Source organism: Vitis riparia, chromosome 16 (assembly GCF_004353265.1).
Source record: "Vitis riparia cultivar Riparia Gloire de Montpellier isolate 1030 chromosome 16, EGFV_Vit.rip_1.0, whole genome shotgun sequence".
NCBI lineage: Eukaryota > Viridiplantae > Streptophyta > Magnoliopsida > Vitales > Vitaceae > Vitis > Vitis riparia.
This window is the reverse complement of record NC_048446.1, coordinates 5,545,589-5,564,418: the sequence shown is the minus strand read 5'-3', so window position 1 is coordinate 5,564,418 and position 18,830 is coordinate 5,545,589. Positions and strand designations below refer to the sequence as shown.

Here is an 18,830-nt window from a genome sequence, read left to right as displayed (position 1 = left end):
TGCATTTGAAGTAAGTCAAACAAAACTCTACTGGTTTTCTGGTGATACAAACATATAGTTAAGTAATTATCCTTCTATAAATGAATACAATATGTATTGTTATCATTTCGAAATATAAAAATCACCCAAAAAAAATGGTAAATTTGATTTATTGATTCTATGAATTTGCTCAAATATTCTTGTAATTTTACTGTAGCAAATACAATCTAAATCTGCAGAAATCTAAACTAGCATCATTGCCTCGGGCGTGAATTAATAGCAGTCGCAGCAGCAGCAAATTTTCTGTGGGTAGCTCTTAAGTAGGCCAAGGGTGGACCGGGGAGAATCACCATGGGCACGTACGACACTGCTGGAGTAAATCTATCTGCTACAAAGCTCTGTGAACCCACCGTGTTTTGGGGAAGTACTCTCACCTGTAAACAGAAGGTGGGTTAAAGACCCTTGGATTGAAGGTTGTTTCAATGTTAATTATATACCAAGCAGTTTCCTCTTACCATATATGGAACACCGTGAAAATTACGGGGATAGTTGTTTTCAACGTTACTCTTCACTGGCAATCCACGCGAGGTAGAATCCTGTTGTGGACATGGTGAAGATGAAGAAGACGCAGAAGCTTGAGAAGGAGAAGCCTGTGTAAATCAATATTTACTTCTTCTGGTCACACAATTATCCCAAAAGAAAAAAAAAAACAAATAAGGAAGAGTATGCATGGAGTTACAGGTTCGAAAGGCATGTCGAAGACGCTTGGTCTACGCCTCCTTTCATGGCGCCCCCTCCGTCGAAGATAATACTTCTGTGCATGGCTGGCGACTTGGCTCGTAGTCCTGGTTTTCACAAACTTGGTAGCTATTTCTTTCCAGTTGCCTTTTCCCTTCTCTTTCAATCCCACCAAAAAATTTTGATGTTCTTCTCTAGACCATTGAGTCACTGACAAAAAAAAAAAACCCATATTAAGAATCGTTGGTTAAAAATAAAATAAAATAAAAAATCAACAAAGATTTTCTTGAAAAGAAGGTAAAAGTGAGAGATGATACCTTTCTTCTTACGATGATGAGCAGTTTCGGGGGTGCTGGACTGAAGCAGGCTGTCTGAGAGATACCCAACATTATCATCATTCTCATTATTTAGGCTAATGGACAATTCCAAACCCCCCATGCTTATTCTCTTCTTCATACTTTCTTCGTCATCACTGACATTTGTTCTGATTTCCACCCCAAAAAGCTTCAAATACCCCTTTCCATGGCTGCCACTTTGGTTCTCCTTCTCCATCTCCGCTCTCCTCTGATCTCTTGTTTGTTTCTTCTTCTCTTTCTGTCTACAAAACCACAACATCTCCCCTCTTTATATACTGTGGGAGAATGGAGAATGTCTCCATAGTTTCTAATCTCGTTTTGGAAACTCCGAGAAAATCTTTTCTACTCACCTCGAAATCTGCGTTGAAATATCTTCATCTGTTACCTCGCTTGAAACGTTTTTAGAAACCATGAAATCACTAGGAAAAAAATGGGAACAAGAAAAGAAAAAGAAAGCGAGAAGGAAAAGGGAATTTACATAAGACCACGCAAATATACTTGCCTAAAATAAAATTTAAGTTATTATTACCATCAAACAAGCCGTACGATCGCTTATCAGAAAATAATAATAATAATAGGTATGTTAATAATTAAAGTGAGGTTTGATCAGCATGGACTTAGGGGTAAAATTCGGATTTCATGATCCAAATATTTTTCTTAGGATGGGATTATAATTACCATTTTTAAATTAATTAATATTATAGAAAAAATTTACTTAAAAAATAACATGAAAATAGATGTTATTTTAAATGGAAAGTTTTTCCACAAAGATTATGATATATGATTGTGTCTAATATTTTTAATATTTTTAATTTTTGAAAATTTACCTTTTTAACATTTAAATAATACAAATTTTCAAGTGTTAAAAATATTATAAGTGTTTCCTAAAATTATTGTCAGGTAAATTTTTAATATCTTTAAAAGTTATCTTTAAAAAAAATTAAATATAAAATAGTGACTCAATTTAGAAAAAAAAATCATTACCTTTTTAACATAAATTACCTGTAAGAATTTTTTATTAATTATTAATTTATTATTATTTTCTATTAAAAAAAAGAGCAAATATGTAGATAATTAATTCATTTTGTGGTATTAAACAATTCAAAAACTGGTGTTTAAGGAAAATTATTAACAAATAAAAGCATAGAATGAATATTTTGAACTGGTTTTTTTATATCTTCAAATATTTTTTAAAAATAATTTTTATCTATATTATTTTATTTTTAATCATTATCTAGTTTAGAAAATAGTTTCCAAACATACTCTAAAACTTTTATTTTTTTCAAAAACTTATCAAATAAGGGATTAAAGGAGAGTAATCTTTTCTAAAACAAAAATATGTTTGGAAACTCTAAATATCCTAAACTTGCTTTTTGTGTCGTTAGATATTTCTTGAAAAAAAAAAAACATTTTCTATATTATTTTATTTTTAATTATTATCTAGTTTTGAATACAATTCCAAGCATACTCCAAAACTTTTCTTAAAACTTTTCTTGTTTTCAAAAACTTACTAAATAAGGGATTAAAGGAGAGTAATATTTTCTAAAACAAAAATATATTTGGAAACTTTGAATACTCTAAACTTGTTTTTTTTTTTGTCTTCAAATATATCTTAAAAATAATTTTCATCTATATTATTTTATTTTTATTCATTATCTAGTTTAGAAAACAATTTCCAAAGATACTCTAGAAAACTTTAAAAAAAAAAAAAAAAACTTACCAAAAAGGGATTAAAGGAGATTAATCTTTTCTAAAACAAAAATATATTTGGAAAATTTAAATATTATGAACTTGTTTTTTTGTGTCTTCAAATATATCTTAAAATTAATTTTTATCTATATTACATTACTTTTGATCATAATCTAGTTTACAAAACAATTTCCAAACATACTCTACAAACTTTTCTTTTCAAAAACTTACCAAACAAGGGATAAAAGGAGATTAATCTTTTCTAAAAAATATATATATATTTGGAAACACTAAATATTGTGAACTTATTTTTTGTCTTAAAATATTTCTTAAAAATAATTTTTATCTATATTATCTTATTTTAAATCATTATCTAGTTTAGAAAACCATTTCCAACAATACTTTAGAAACTTCTTTTTGTTTCAAAAACTTACCAAACAAAGGATGAAAGAAGATTAATCTTAAATATTCTAAACTTGCTTTTTGTGTCTTCAGAAATTTTTAAAAATTAATTTTTTTATCTATATTACTTTATTTTTAATCATTAACTAGTTTAGAAAACAATTTTCAAAAAGCTTTTTCTTTTTTTTTTTCCTACATTCCAAACAAGGGATTAAAGGAGATTAATCTTTTTTAAAACAAAAATATATTTGAAAACCTTGAATATTCTGAAGTTGCTTTTTGTATCTTCAGATATTTCTTAAAAATAATTTTTATCTATATTAACTTTCCAAACATATGCTAAAACATTTTTGTTTTTTAAAAATTACCAAACAAGGGATTAAAGGAGAATAATCTTTTTCTAAAAGAAAAATATATTTGGAAACTCTAAATATTCTGAATTTGCTTTTTGTGTCTTTAGATATTTCTTTTAAAAGAAATTTATCTAATTATTTTATTTTTAATCATTATCTAGTTTGGAAAACAGTCTCCAAACATGCTCTAAAACTTTTCAAAGCTTACTAAATAAAGGATTAAAGGAGAGTAATTTTTTCTAAAACAAAAATATATTTGGAAACTCTTAATATTCTGAACTTGTTTTTTGTGTCTTCAAATATTTCTTAAAAATAATTTTTATCTATATTACTTTATTTTTAATCATTATTTAATTTAGAAAATAGTTTCCAAGCATACTCTAAAACTTCTTTTTTTTTTCTCAAAACCTTACCAAACAAGGGATTAAAGGAAAGTAATCTTTTCTAGAACAAAAACATATTTGAAAACTCTGAATATTCTGAACTTGTTTTTTTGTGTCTTCAAATATTTCTTGAAAATAATTTTTATCTATATTATTTTATTTTTAATCATTATCTAAAACTTTTCTTTTTTAAAAAAACTTACCAAACAAGGGATTAAAGGAGAGTAATCTTTTCTAAAACAAAAATATATTTGGAAACTCTAAATATTTTTTTTCTTCCGATATTTCTTTAAAAAAAAATATCTATATTATTTTATTTTTAATCATTATCGAGTTTAGAAAACAGTCTCCAAGCATAGTTTAAAACTTTTTAAAAACTTACTAAATAAGATGTTAGTCCAAGGGTTCTCCTAATCGCATTTTAATGATAATAAATCATGGTTAAGTTACTAATTGGTTTGAATTATAAAGAATTTTAAGTGTTAATTTGAAAATTCATCAAATGACTCAATGGATGCCCGATCAAAATAATGGGAAGACCTTTAATTATAGAAAACATATGTAAGATGAATGCATGGGTGCACTTAGGATTTTCATATCTTTTCATGCATCTTTAAAAACTCAGTTTATGCATTAAAGTAACATTTCCATCTAAACCCAAGTTTTATCAAATGAACCTTAAACAAATCATTTCAAAATTCATATATTAATTTACGTAAACACCTTGCGTAAGTGTTAAAAGCAAAGAGACCGAAAAAAATAGGTTTTTTGGCCAGAAATGATGAACCGATCAAGGCATTGGTGAACCGACTCAACCAATTATCTTTATTAAATAAATTTAACCTTCCCATTACTTGTTTTCTCACTTAATTTCACAGGACATGAAATTGCAACACACTTGTTGAAGATAAATATTACTTTAAATAAGAACAAAAATTGATGTTGATTTAATTAGTTCATTTAATTAAAAAAAATTATATCATGTATTTATTGGATAATAAATTATAGATATTTTTTTATTAAAAAAATTAACGAAAAGTAATTAGTTCATTTAATTAAAAGGAGAAAGAAGAAAAGAGGTATAAAACAATAATATTAATTGATGTTGATTTAAAAAAAAAATAAATAAATAAATAAACCCAGCGAAATAGCATACATCTATGTATAATCCTATGTTTTAAAGAATTTTAGAATTAAATTCGTTTTTATCATCCATTAGATCATAATTATTAATTACTATAAGTCGGTTGAATTTAATGAGCCCGCAATGACTAGTTAGTTTATAAATTTTCTTAAAAAGATTTTGATCGTTTAAACTTTTATATCATGTATTTATTGGATAATAAATTAGCAGTAGCGTTGTTTTCGATTTAAAGACCCATAACGTCTCGTTAGCTTAAACTCACACGCCTTTTTTGGAAATAAGCTATGCTTTTTCTCTTTATACTATTTTTATATCCCTTGACTATGTTTGGTTGTTACTTGTTAGAAAGTTGGAAGGAAATAAATAAAAAATAATAAAATAATAAAAAATAAATAAATTTAAAGTCAATAAATTATTTTTATATACTACTTTAAATTTTTTCTACTTATTTAACTGTCCTATGTAAATATTAAATAATTTAAATTTTAATATATTTTTTGGAATCAAACATTGTCTTTAATCTTTAAAATAGTTTGCTTTCAAATATATATATATATATATATATATATATATATATATATATATGATATAATAAACTTTAAATGTATTTAAAATATATAAATAAGAATGGAAGTGAATTAAAGGCCTATTTGGTATATATTTTTAAAAAACAATTCTATTTTCTAATGTTTTGTAAAATTAAATTTTATTTGGAAACTTAAAATATTTTTAATATATTTTTAATATTTTTAAATATGTTTTTAAAATTATTTTTATGTGTTCTATTTTTAATTATTGTACATGTTTATATAATTATTTTTAAAAATAACTCTTAAAAAACAAGTGAAAACAACTAAAAAGATGTTTTCTCTATACTATTCTTAAGAATAAAAATAATAAAAAAACAATTATTGGTTGTTTTTTTCTTTTCTTTTCGAGAGAATAAAAATCTATTCTCGAAAACAAGAACTAAACAGACCCTAAGATACCATCAAAGTAAAAATGAATTAAAATTTTAACTACTATCATTTCAAAAAAGTGATTAAAATACTCCCTTTTTTGTTTGGAAAATATTCTTAAAAATAGTTATCTAGAATACAAAATAATTTTCTAAAACACGTTTGGTAATTAAGAACAAAATTACAATGTTTTCAATTGTTTTTGATAAACTGTTTAGGTAATAATTTGAAATATAAGGAATACTTTGTAAGCTATTATATAACTTGAAAAATCTATTTTTTATCTTTGAATTCTTAAACATAATTTTGTTACTTAAAATAATTGAGAATTGTTTCTAAAATTTGTTCTCAGTTATTATTTTTAAAAAAGTCTCCAGACACAACATAAAATTTTCTTTTTTATTCCTCTTTTTAGTTTCAACAACTCAATCATATCTCGAATTTCGTGCTTTGAATTTATTTCTAAATTTAATAATTATTGATATATATTATGTTTTATTAACTATCCAAATAGACGATAATCACATTTATACATTTTAGATTATTTTTTGCTAGGTATTCAAGTATGTTTCATTAGTTCATACTTTGGTCTCATCTTTTATATTATGATCTCGGTTTTTTGTACTTGGTCCTTTGTGGACCCCGCATTTCAGCTCATGCGTTTTCCACTCGATGGCGAGCTCGATTTTTATTTGAAAAATTGATTTTATGGATTAGGAAAAATGACTTGGAGTCGCCACTTATTTTTGTTTTATTTTTAAAAGGGTAAACAAAATAAAAAAGAAAAACCCTAAGTGTGACTCCTTATTTTGGAAAAGACGGTCTGCGAAAAATCGGATCGGGTTTGGGGGTCAGGTTACTTATCGGGAAGGTACGATAAAGACCGTAGCACCCCTTTAAGTCCCTAAAGTCGAGTCTCTACTAATAAAATGAAGTTGACGTGGCAATTGACAAGTAAATCAATGAATATCCTGAATGATCATGCACACATAAAAGTCGAGACATGCATAGACAACGATCAGAGGAAAATGGGTACATACCTGGGCAACGATCCATAAAGCGCTATCAAGAAGTGAGGTTAGTGCACAATTAAGGAATAGTTTCGAGCATGTCATAGAGCAGAATAAAATCAATCATGCATGGCAATTAAATCAAACAAACAATCAATCAATCATAAGGAAATCACATATGTTGGGCCCCCACCAAAGCCTGATTTATATTGCATGAATTAATCCCATAAATTCCATTATTCGGAATTACGGAAAATTCGTTCCTGCTTATTAAAGTCAAGAGGAGCAGAAGATTGTTTGAAAGCCAGAGCGGAATTAAAACTATTCGGGAGAAAATTAGATTTTTGAAATTTAATTGAAAAATTAGAATCTTGAAGATCATTTGAAGGCGGACTTTTTAGAAATGAACAAATAAAATGGTAATAAAAATAATGATGATAACAAATGAGTAACTGGGTAAATACGGTAATCGAACATTAGGAACTGAAAATTAAGTTCAGAGATAGGATACTTGGAATTTTAGATAGCTAAATTTAGAAATCGGAATTTTGAAGAATTAGACTTTAATGATTGAGATTTTTAAGAGAAATAAATGGGCAAATATGGAATAATGTTATTAATTAATCAAAATGATATTCGGACGGATGAATAGTGAGTAATGGGGTTTGTGAGATTAAAAATTAAATTGGAAAATCAAATTTTGACGAAAGTGATATTTGAACGGATGAAAGTGAATAGTGGGATTTTGAAAATTAAGTTTGAAAGTCGGATCTTTGAATAATTGGACTCTAATTATTGGAATTTTTAGAAAAAAGAAATAAGTAAACGTGGAATTTATAACAATGATAACAAAGATGATATTTGAATGAATAAAAGTGAATGATGGAATTTTTGAGTCGTTAAATTTGGAAATCTGGTTTTGAAGAATTAAACTTTAATGATTGAAATAAATAAATAAATAAATATGGAATAATGATACTAATTAGCAAAAATAATGTTTAAACGAATAAAAAAAAGAATAGTGGAACTTTTTAGATTGAAAATTAAATTTGGAAGTTAAATTTGAAAATGACAATTTTTTTTAAAAAAAAATATATTTAAAGACGGAATTTTATTTTTATTTCAATAAAAGAAAATTAAATTTGAAAACAATTAAATTTTAGGAAGTCAAAGTGTTGAAAACTAAATATACATATATATATATATATTATTTTATTTTTTTTAAAAAAAAAGAGTTTTTGAAAAATTAAATTAAAATTGGAGCTTTGAGAAATTAAATTAATATTGGGGCTTTGAAAAAATTATCTTGAAATTAAAATTTTAGAAATGAAATCTTTGACATAAGAAATTGGAGAAAACTAAGGAAGTAATAACAATAATAATAATAATAAAAAAAAAAAAAAAAAAAAAGAAATGGCCACCAAACGTGTACAACAAGTCTATAAGGAATAAACAAATGAAAAGAAAAAAAAGCAAGCTCATTCTCCAATGCACCTCTCTGCCATACCCACACTAACCATTCGCTTAATGCCCTGAGATACTCCATTTCTTTCTTCTGTTTTCTCAAGTAAACCCATAATGCTCACAATCACATTAGAAGCTGCCAATATTGAATCGATTGAATGTTGAGGAATGGCTGCATGACCCTTTTCTATACACTTTAAAGTTCACCATGTCCCCAAACTTCAGGAACTCGGTTTGTGTGTCCTCATAAAACTCCTCATAACAGCGTTCGAAATAATATGCTCAGAAAGTGCAGACCCATAACCCAGTGCTGCTCCAAGAACAGCCTTCAAGGTCGCTTGCTTGACGAGAACCTTCGTGTCACGGACCATGGAGCTGTAGGTTAAAGGCTGCTGAGCCACATTTCTTATTTCTCGTGCCTTCTATCTCTTCCTTTTTTATTATATCCTCGCTGCCACTACAGAGGCTGGATAGATTCGGGACCTTAAAGGAGGCTAAAAAAAAAAAACCTAGGCAGCCATGCGTGCATGGATAACACAGACGTGGGTGTGATGTCAAGAGGATGTGGGCACGGGACTAAAGAATTATGAAGGTTAATGAGATGGAAAGGTGAAGAGGTGATGTGGTCGGGTATGAGGGTGAAAGAGCGCAGAGTTACAGGGGGTGGTCGCGCGTGGGGTTCGGAAAGAATGGTGCCAAAGCCATAATCAACAAGCCCAATAACAGAGAAGAATAGATTCGCAGCACGAACTGAGAAAAAAAATAGCGAAAAATAAAGATCAGAATTGAGGAGATGGCCATACCTGAGCTTTCTAGCTGAAGGTGGTCCGACTTTCTCTCCTCTTGCTCCTCTGCCACCCTCGAAAGCACCAGAAAACCCCTGCCTCCCTCTGGCTTTTTTCTCCTTTTTCTTTTCTTTTTTTTCCTCTTTCCCTTCTTTCTCTTTTCTTTCCTTTCCAGATCCGGAAAACTAGCACCTGCTCTCCTGTTCCTTGCTCAGCATGTCTGGAGCCCCAACCACCACTATGGTTGTGGTCAGTTGCTCCCCACACGTTTCATGCAGCTGATGTTTCCAGAAGTTGGTCCCTCTCTGCTCCTCTACAAGAAGCTGTCGTCCATCCCGGGTGCCACATAAGAGGTCTACAAATATGCCTCTCTTCGGTAGAGTTCATGAGTGTAAGGAATATGAACACTAGAGTGAAAAGAAAGTGTGAATAGTGAGTGGAATGAAGTGAACTCTACCGAAGAACAAAGGAGACCCCCAAAAGGACACTAACGAGACAAGAACTCACTCAAACCAACAGATGAGCAAAAGGGGTCTAACCCTAAGGGAAAATGATATCTCAAAATGCTTCTGAAGCCACACTAAGGACCCAAACTCCCTCTAAAACGTCTCCGAGAGTGACTCAAAGATCGATGTCAAAGATTAGTAACGGTCGAACCACTCTGAAGTATAGAAAAAAACGTGTCCAAAGGGGACTCCTTATGTGATATACATGAGAATGCTAGGTGTAGGGTGCCCAACAACATGACATAAATACGTGTCGTGATCTCAAAAGACCGTGTCATGTGTAGTGGAAGCGGAAGTCTAGAAGAGCAATGACAATCAAGCAATAAGTACCAGAATAGCCAGGTGAGGAAAGTGACTCTAAATGCCCAGAACGGATGATACATGGTGACCCAAAAATGCCTGGATGAGTATGCACAATGGCTCAGAATGCCAAGACTGAAGATGTGACTCTGAATATCATACTGAACAAAGACCCTGGACGTTGAACTGAACTGATAAGATGAATGACCGATCGATATGGGTGCAGTCCCGACTCAAGCTAAACACAAACTGACATGGAAAATGACCGATTGATATAGGCGCGGTCCTAGAAACTGAACTGACATGATAAGAAGATGGCCGATCGATATAGGTGCGGCCCTGAACTCTAACTGACAAGACAATGACCGATCGATATAGGTGCGATCCCAGAAACTAAACTGACATGACAAGGAGATGGCCGATCGATATAGGTGCGGCCCCGAACTCTAACTGACAAGACAATGACCGATCGATATAGGTGCGGTCCCAGAAACTGAACTGTCATGACAAGGAGATGGCCGATAGATATAGGTGCGGCCCCGACTCAAACCGACACGATAATGACCGATCAATATAGGTGCGGTCCTAGAAACACAAACTGACATGACAAGGAGATGGCTGATCGATATAGGTGCGGCCCCGACTCAAACCGACACGATAATGACCGATCAATATAGGTGCGGTCCCAGAAACACAAACTGACATGACAAGGAGATGGCTGATCGATATAGGTGCGGCCCCGAACTCTAACTGACAAGACAATGACCGATCGATATAGGTGCAGTCCCAGAAACTGAACTGACATGATAAGGAGATGGTCGATCGATATAGGTGCGGCCCTGAACTCTAACTGACAAGACAATGACCGATCGATATAGGTGCGGTCCCAGAAACTAAACTGACATGACAAGGAGATGGTCGATTGATATAGGTGCGGCCCCGACTCGGACTGACATGACGATGACCGATCGATATAGGTGCGGTCCCAGAAACTGAACTGTCATAACAAAGAGATGGCCGATCGATATAGGTGCGGCCCCGACTCAAACTGACACGATAATGACCGATCGATATAGGTGCGGTCCCAGAAACACAAACTGATATGACAAGGAGATGGCTGATCGATATAGGTGTGGCCCCGACTCAAACTGACACAATAATAACCGATCGATATAGGTGCGGTCCCGACTCAAACTGACACGATAATGATCGATTGATATAGGTGCGGTCCCGACTCGAACTGAACTGATAGGAAGATGGTTGATCGATACAGGTGCGGCCCCGACTCAGACTGACATGACGAATGACCGATTGATATAGGTGCGGTCCCGACTCGAACTGAACTGATAGGAAGATGGTCGATCGACTCGAACTGAACTGATAGGAAGATGGTAGATCGATATAGGTGCGGCCCCGACTCAGACTGACATGATGAATGACTGATTGATATAGGTGCGGTCCCGGCTCGAACTGAACTGATAAGAAGATGGTCGATCGATATAGGTGCGACCCCGACTCAAACTGACATGACGAATGACCGATTGATATAGGTGCGGTCCCAACTCGAACTGAACTGATAGGAAGATGGTCGATCGATACAGGTGCGGCCCCGACTCAGACTGACATGACGAATGACCGATTGATATAGGTGCGGTCCCGACTCGAACTGAACTGATAGGAAGATGACCGATCGATATAGGTGCGGCCCCGACTCAGACTGACATGACGAATGACCGATTGATATAGGTGCGGTCCCGACTCGAACTGAACTGATAGGAAGATGGCCGATCGATATAGGTGCGGCCCCGACTCAGACTGACATGACGAATGACCGATTGATATAGGTGCGGTCCCGACTCGAACTTAACTGATAGGAAGATGGTCGATCGATATAGGTGCGGCCCCGACTCAGACTGACATGACAAATGACCGATCGATATAGGTGCGGTCCCGACTCGAACTGAACTGATAGGAAGATGGTCGATCGATATAGGTGCGGCCCCGACTCAGACTGATACGACGAATGACTGATCGATATAGGTGCGGTCCCGACTCGAACTGAACTGATAGGAAGATGGTCGATCGATATAAGTGCGGCCCTGACTCTAACTGACAAGACAATGACCGATCGATATAGGTGTGGTCCCAGAAACACAAACTGACAAGACAATGACCGATCGATGTAGGTGCGGTCCCAGAAACACAAACTGATATGACAAGGAAATGGCCGATCAATATAGGTGCGGCCCAAAAACTAAACTGACATGATGGTGGTCTGATCAAGTAGCCCAAAGCCAAAGGACATCCAGGATAACGATGTAAGCAAATTCGGAAGGAGGGGATACGCCCCAGTATGACAACTCATGAGGATCGACAACTAGGTCGAAAGATAATGAAGCCTATGAAAGGTCTGATGATCCTAGGAAATGAGGATATGCCCCAGTATGTGACAGTGAACAGACTGAGATATACAAATGTCTCAAAACTACTGGACTCTCAAATATGCTCATCCATCATGTAATGAAAATGTCCAACCTCAGATGGGTAGTGCCAAATAGGACCATGTGTCACGACACCATGCTGACAAAACAAAACTAACTGATGAATAACAACAATAATGATTAGTGCTCAAAATGCAAAGAGTAAGCAAAACAATACTCAACATGCCAACTGTCAAAGTGAAAACATCGTCACTAATAAGTCAACAATCTGTCAGGCCCTACTATCATGGAAAATGTTGAACCTAAAGTCCGAAAGATGTATGAAAGCACAACCGAGATGATCGAGGACTGATCTACATCTCCTCCTAATCGAGAAAAATGTGAGGTCATATGTCACGGTGGGATGTGTAAGATAAAAGAAGGCGATGATCAGGCTCTGGTGTGATAGAAAGCGTGAAAGTATCCAGGGTGAAATGTCTGAGTATGAAATGAAAGGTAGGCAAGTATCTGAGATCACCTGAGTATGCCGAGAAGACTAGACCCAAGGCGTCAATAGCTCTATAATCCATCGAAAGCGGCCATCACAAACAGAAAGTCAAATCTCGATGTCGAAACATCCAACTAGGTGGCTATGCCACAGTGTGCAATGAGAACAATATGAAACAATCCAATAATCTCCATATCACTTGTCAGATGCTCCAATGTCAAGAACCAATCTGATCTCCCTCCAAAAGATGGACATGCCCCAGTGTAAAGGATCCAAATAGGGTGGCTATGCTCCAATGAAAAATGCTCTCCATTCCGACTATGCCCCAATGTAAAGTAGTGTATCCGAGTCAACAAATCAATCAATCTCTACTCCTGGTGCTAAAAATGGAAACCTCTCAACATAACCCATATGAATCAAAATCCCCGAGCTCTATGAGTACGAATGAACTGGCTATGCCCCAGTATAAACCATCTGAAGTGACTATGCTCCAATGAAAAATCAAAGTCCGTCACCAATGAGAGGGTCACGCCTCAAAGTAAATCGTCATCTCAAAAATCAACTATCAATGAGCGGAACATGTCCCAATGCAGAGCATCAAGTAGAGTGACTGTATCTCCAATAAAAGCGCTCTCTGAAATGGCTATGCCCCAGTGTAGGGTCATCCAACATCTGCTAATCCATCATAATCCAAGTGACATCATAATCCAAGTGGAGAAGCGAACTAACTATGCCTCAGTGCAAGGCATCATCCCGAAAGAAAACGTCATCGATGAGCGGGGTATGCCCCAGTGTAGATAACGCCGCCTCTGAAGATCCATCACTGATAAGAAAGGTATGCCCCAGTGTAAATCATCATCTCAACTCCTCATCCATCATGCTCCGAGAAATAATCATCAACCAAGCTCGAGTATTGCCCATGTGTGAGCCGTCAAACACAATGTGAAGTAATGGCCTCAGGGTGGTCTTCAGACACGGGACGTAACGTAGGCCAAGGTAATAGGGTGAAAAAAATGAAAGGAAACTAGGCTCAAAGATCCCAATGATATAATCCCCATACCCCTCGTGCATGAGATGCAATGCGTAGAAAGCGTCATGAGTCCCAGACCTAAGCGTCCCCATATGAAAAGTGATGATAAATGAATGGTCACATCGAATGAACAAGTATGATGTGTGGGTGTTGAACCCAAGTCAAACATCAAGCAGGATGAGAAAAGAAAGAAATCAAATGAGGTAGAGTGGAATGGAGGAATAAAATAAAGATAGAAGAAGACGAAGAGATAGAAAAGTGAGTGATGGTCAACTTGCATCAAATCATGGAAAATAGTCACATCTGAAATAGATGGAATGATGGATAGAGCAAGGATCCAGAGATACTAAAGAAAAGGTCGCTCGCCCCTCTCACAAAAATCGAATGGATGACTCATACTCTCACCCAAAATATACATCAAGATGAATCCCAGAAAGGAGCTCTCATACGAACTCTCTCTATCATATGAACTCAATGAAGCAACCTGGCACGTCCATACACATGCCCAATGAAGAATGATACGATGAATAATGCGCTATCATCATTTTTTATTTTATCTTTATTTTTTTTTTTCTTTTTTTCTTTTTTTTTTTTTTTTTTGCGCATACTCTGACCAATAATGAATGAACTCCCATGAAAATACATACCCAAATGATCAAACCCTCTCCACATACAAATGTAACATGAATCCTCACCAACAAGACAACCTCTCAAAATAACATCTCTGAACCATTGCCCATGGGGTGAATGATAGGAAAGAATGTGACAATCCTCCATACAGTGACGTGTGAAAAAACACCACTCAATGTGAAACAAGATAATGTCGAGTAATCAATGATGAGAGAAAAGACGGAACGAATATCACAAGTAGTGATATGTGATGTCGGAAAAAGTGATGAGATGATGTCAAAGAGGAAAATATCACAATGAAGAGTGAGGAATGAGTCCTGAATATGTATGTCAGGTCTGGAAATCATGACGTATCCAATCATAGCATGCAAGCACTATAGGGTCCCTAACCCGGTGTAATAGGTAAACGAGGTGATGAAAGAAAAGGTTATGTGCTCGTGTGAGGCTCAAAGGGCTAGCAACAGGTAACTCTATATGTGAGGGTGATAAAGTAAATAAGCTCATGAAATGATGGCCACCCATCCTTTGACCAAAACCTCAAACATCGTGCTTTCAAAATCTCACATGGCCAATACTAAAGATTGACATCCATCCAGCATAGTCATGGCGACTCCTCTAAAATCGTGCGAAAGCTCCCACTGATGCTCTATGACAACCATCAATGTACTCTGAAAATCAACTCACTCTATCATCACAAGCCACTCACCATCATCTCATAAAATCACCATGTCTAATCATCCCGACTCTCTGAAGTCATGTGCAATGACTCAAATCTGGATGCTCCATGATAACCCCTCTATCTCAACAATATCGTCAAACAGTTAAACCACTCTCTCATCATGATCCATCTATCATCGTGTAAAGCTCACCTCGGGTCTAACCATCTCGGACACTACCTAGTCAGATCAAGGAAATGATGGAAAGGAAAGACGATGGTACTGTAGCATGATAAGGCGAACGAGGGCAGTAAAGTCATACGATGGTACCAAGGGATGGTGTCATGTCAAGCTCAAAATGGATAGGTCATCAAGTCCATAAAGTCAAAGTACGAATATAGATATGGTACTGCTCCGAACAGAAGGTGAAATGGGTCATAATCTCAAACTCCCTAGGTCGATCTCCTGATCCTAGGTCAATAGGCTCAATATCCTCCATGATAGGTCAGGCCAAAGTGATCATGATGTATAAGTGAAAATCTGTCTCAAATCAAAAGCATAGCACACATCAACGCAAGATATGCAAAACATACTCATTAGAAAAGAGAATAACACATACTCAAAGTAAAAAGATCATATCACTAAATAAACCAAATGAGTACATCATGTGTGAAGCGATAGAGGACTACAAAAGACTAGACTCTTAACATGAACTACAAACAACGACTCTGAACCAAACTGGACTCGACAAAACGACTCTGATGACGACCAGAAATCAAAATGAAAGGTGCTCTGAGCTAAATCGCTGCAAAATGATGTACCCATGCCGACTGACCCAAGTCCTCAACCTGGAAGATCCTAGAACACCATGTGCCATCAGTACCCTCAATATCCAAATCAATCTACTGATGACCAGGAGAAAGAGGAACTGCATATGTAGAATGTGTAGGCAGGGGATTGGTGGTCACACTTGGCCTAGCCAAGTCAGCCACCCCTGAATCGATCAAATCCTGTATCGTATGATGGAGTGCTGAACAACGCTCAGTATCGTGCCCCGGAATCTGATGATATAAGCAGTGCTCATGTGAACGGAAATGAGGAGGAATAGGATGGGGCAAAGGCCTCGGTGCCAAAGGAACAATCACTCCAGCGTCCCTGAGCTTCTCAAAAGCTCTAGTCAAAGTCATGCCCAACGGAGTGAACTGTCTCGCGGGCCTCTGTGCATATAGTCTAGGCGGTGGGTGAGTAGCGGCTCTCAGATGTGGTGGTCGCGGCTGCATGCTAGTCTGAGCAATGTAAGGCTCCTGAGCATAATCCAGTTGATACTGATACTGTGGAAGAGAGAAATGAGCTCTGACTGTAAGAGACCTATAAGCTGAGTGATGCGCGGGCCTCTGGTACTGATAGCTAATAGCACTAACCTCTCTAGATCTGGTAGATGATCCAATCGGCCTCTTCTCCTTACTGTCAGGGGAAATAGCATTATCTATCCATAATCCTCGAGCAATAGCCTCCTCAACACTAAAAGCCGTCTGAACCAGACTCTTGAGGTCCTGAAATGGGACGCCCACAAGACGTCTCGCGAACCTCGGCTGTAGGTTCCGAAGAACCATATCAATCTGATCCTGCTCCTTAGGCCGGTCTATCATACCAGCCACCTTTGCCCTCCAACGAGTGACAAAGGAAGAAATAGACTCATCTGGCCTCTGCCTGGTGGCCTCCAACTCTCGTCTAGATACGTCAATATCGGCACTAAAAGCAAACTGAGTCAGGAACTCATGGGCCACATCCCCCCAGGTGCGGAGTCTCGAAGGCTCAACCGAAGCAAACCACCTCTGAGCTGCTCCACTAAGTGACATAGGAAAGAGGGCCACCAACTGCGCATCATTGATACCATGTGCCCTCATGACCGTGCTGAACAATCTCAAGTGGATCTTGGGACAACCAATCCCACTGTAACGCTCGATGTCTGGCATGCGAAACTTGGAGGGCAAGCTAGCCGTTGGTATGCCGTCTCTATCATCCCAAGTCAAACCTCCGTCCTGCAATCTGATCCGTCTCATCATGGACTCAAGCCTCTCAACCTTGGCCTCCTGCTCGGCTAATCGAGTATCCTTGATAGTGGGAACCATGGGAGGTGGCACTGTGACAGTAGGTGGTGGAATGGTCTCATAATGATCTGCCAGATGGAACGGAGTACCAAGTGAAACCCCAGGTGGACGAGTCTGTGCTGTCTGAGATGCATGAGGAATCGTCTCGCCAGTGACCATGCCAGCCGGATGAGGATCCTAGCGAGAACTCTCTATCTGATCCAAGCGTCTACTGACTCCGGCCATGAACTCCTGAAAGGAAGCAAGTGTGGAAGCTAGCTCGTCCGACATCTCAACTGAACTGTCTGAACTCGGATATGAATTTGCTCTGATCAATCGTCCTCCAACTCTCCTCCAAGAATGTGACTCCAGACTCAAACGACTCCTAAACTGACTCCCTACAATGCAAACAAAACGGATGAAGGACACGAGATAAAACTCTAAAATACGACAATACAACATGCAAGCACATGGTCCTGAGATGGCAATCCGAAATCTGGATGCATGACGAAAACTCTAGAGTCATAAAGGTGTCCACTGTGAGATGGCTACAAATGTGACTAGAGAATTCCTATCAATAATTCGAGATAAAAGAGGTGTGAAAAAAAAAAAAAAAAAACACGCTATCACGAGATCAATACTCCATCTATAACCACATATCCTTGAATCAACCTTCAACTCGAGCTTCATAAGAGAAAAATAATAAGGTGATCAAGGCGACTCTCTCGAAAAAAAGTGTGAACATGAAAACGTGTCTTTCACCTTTCCGTAATGAAAATATGAGCATCGAGTCGAAAATTGAATCAAGGATCAAACAAAGAATGAGGTATCGGGCTCGTGATAGTTGTACAATGCTAAAACAAGATGATCATGATCGATGAACATATCCCGGAGTAACAAGTGTCAACAAAGTGAAAGGATGTGTCGAGTCAAGAAAGAAAAACGAAAGCCCTAAGGAAAAACATGACAAACCCATCGAGTGAAAAACATAATCCAAGGTGACACAATAAAGGTGATCCGACTGATACTCAAACTCAAACCGATCTCTGAGCATTCTCAAATGGAGACTAAAAAAAGAAGGAGTAACAAATCCAAACTATGACTACAGAGGCTCTGAAGGCTCTCAGATGCACCCACGTGTGAGGAAGGGAGTCCTAATCGAAGGATCTACGGCTCAACCTACAAGGTGAAGGTGGCTCTAAATGAATATGGGTGGATTTTAAAGATCCCTAGTAGAAGCGATCATACCCTCCGGCGGTACACAACCCTCTGCACGCCTTCGAAGAGACGGGTGCTTCCATGCAAGGTGGTCATCACCTCCACACATGCACTACCTCGACATCCCAGGGGGTTTCCTATGGTGAATCCTCTCAAACTCTCAACGCTCAATAGTCAACTAGAGTGCACAGTGATCGGTGTGGGTGCATC

At 36.3% G+C, this 18,830-nt stretch overlaps 2 protein-coding genes across 2 annotated transcripts; both read right to left on the bottom strand.

Annotated features, from left to right (window-relative positions):
* Window positions 1-233: 233 nt before the first annotated feature.
* On the bottom strand, window positions 234-1,269 carry LOC117933178 (probable transcription factor At5g61620). Its single transcript, XM_034854572.1, has 4 exons — window positions 1,035-1,269; window positions 719-927; window positions 495-629; window positions 234-413 (listed from the first exon to the last, which is right to left on the bottom strand). The coding sequence occupies exons 1-4, from the start codon at window positions 1,267-1,269 to the stop codon at window positions 234-236; spliced, it is 759 nt and encodes a 252-aa protein (XP_034710463.1).
* A 14,945-nt stretch (window positions 1,270-16,214) lies between these two features.
* Window positions 16,215-17,582, bottom strand: LOC117933177. The gene is made up of 2 exons (XM_034854571.1): window positions 16,992-17,582; window positions 16,215-16,904 (listed from the first exon to the last, which is right to left on the bottom strand). The coding sequence occupies exons 1-2, from the start codon at window positions 17,580-17,582 to the stop codon at window positions 16,215-16,217; spliced, it is 1,281 nt and encodes a 426-aa protein (XP_034710462.1).
* Window positions 17,583-18,830: the final 1,248 nt, after the last annotated feature.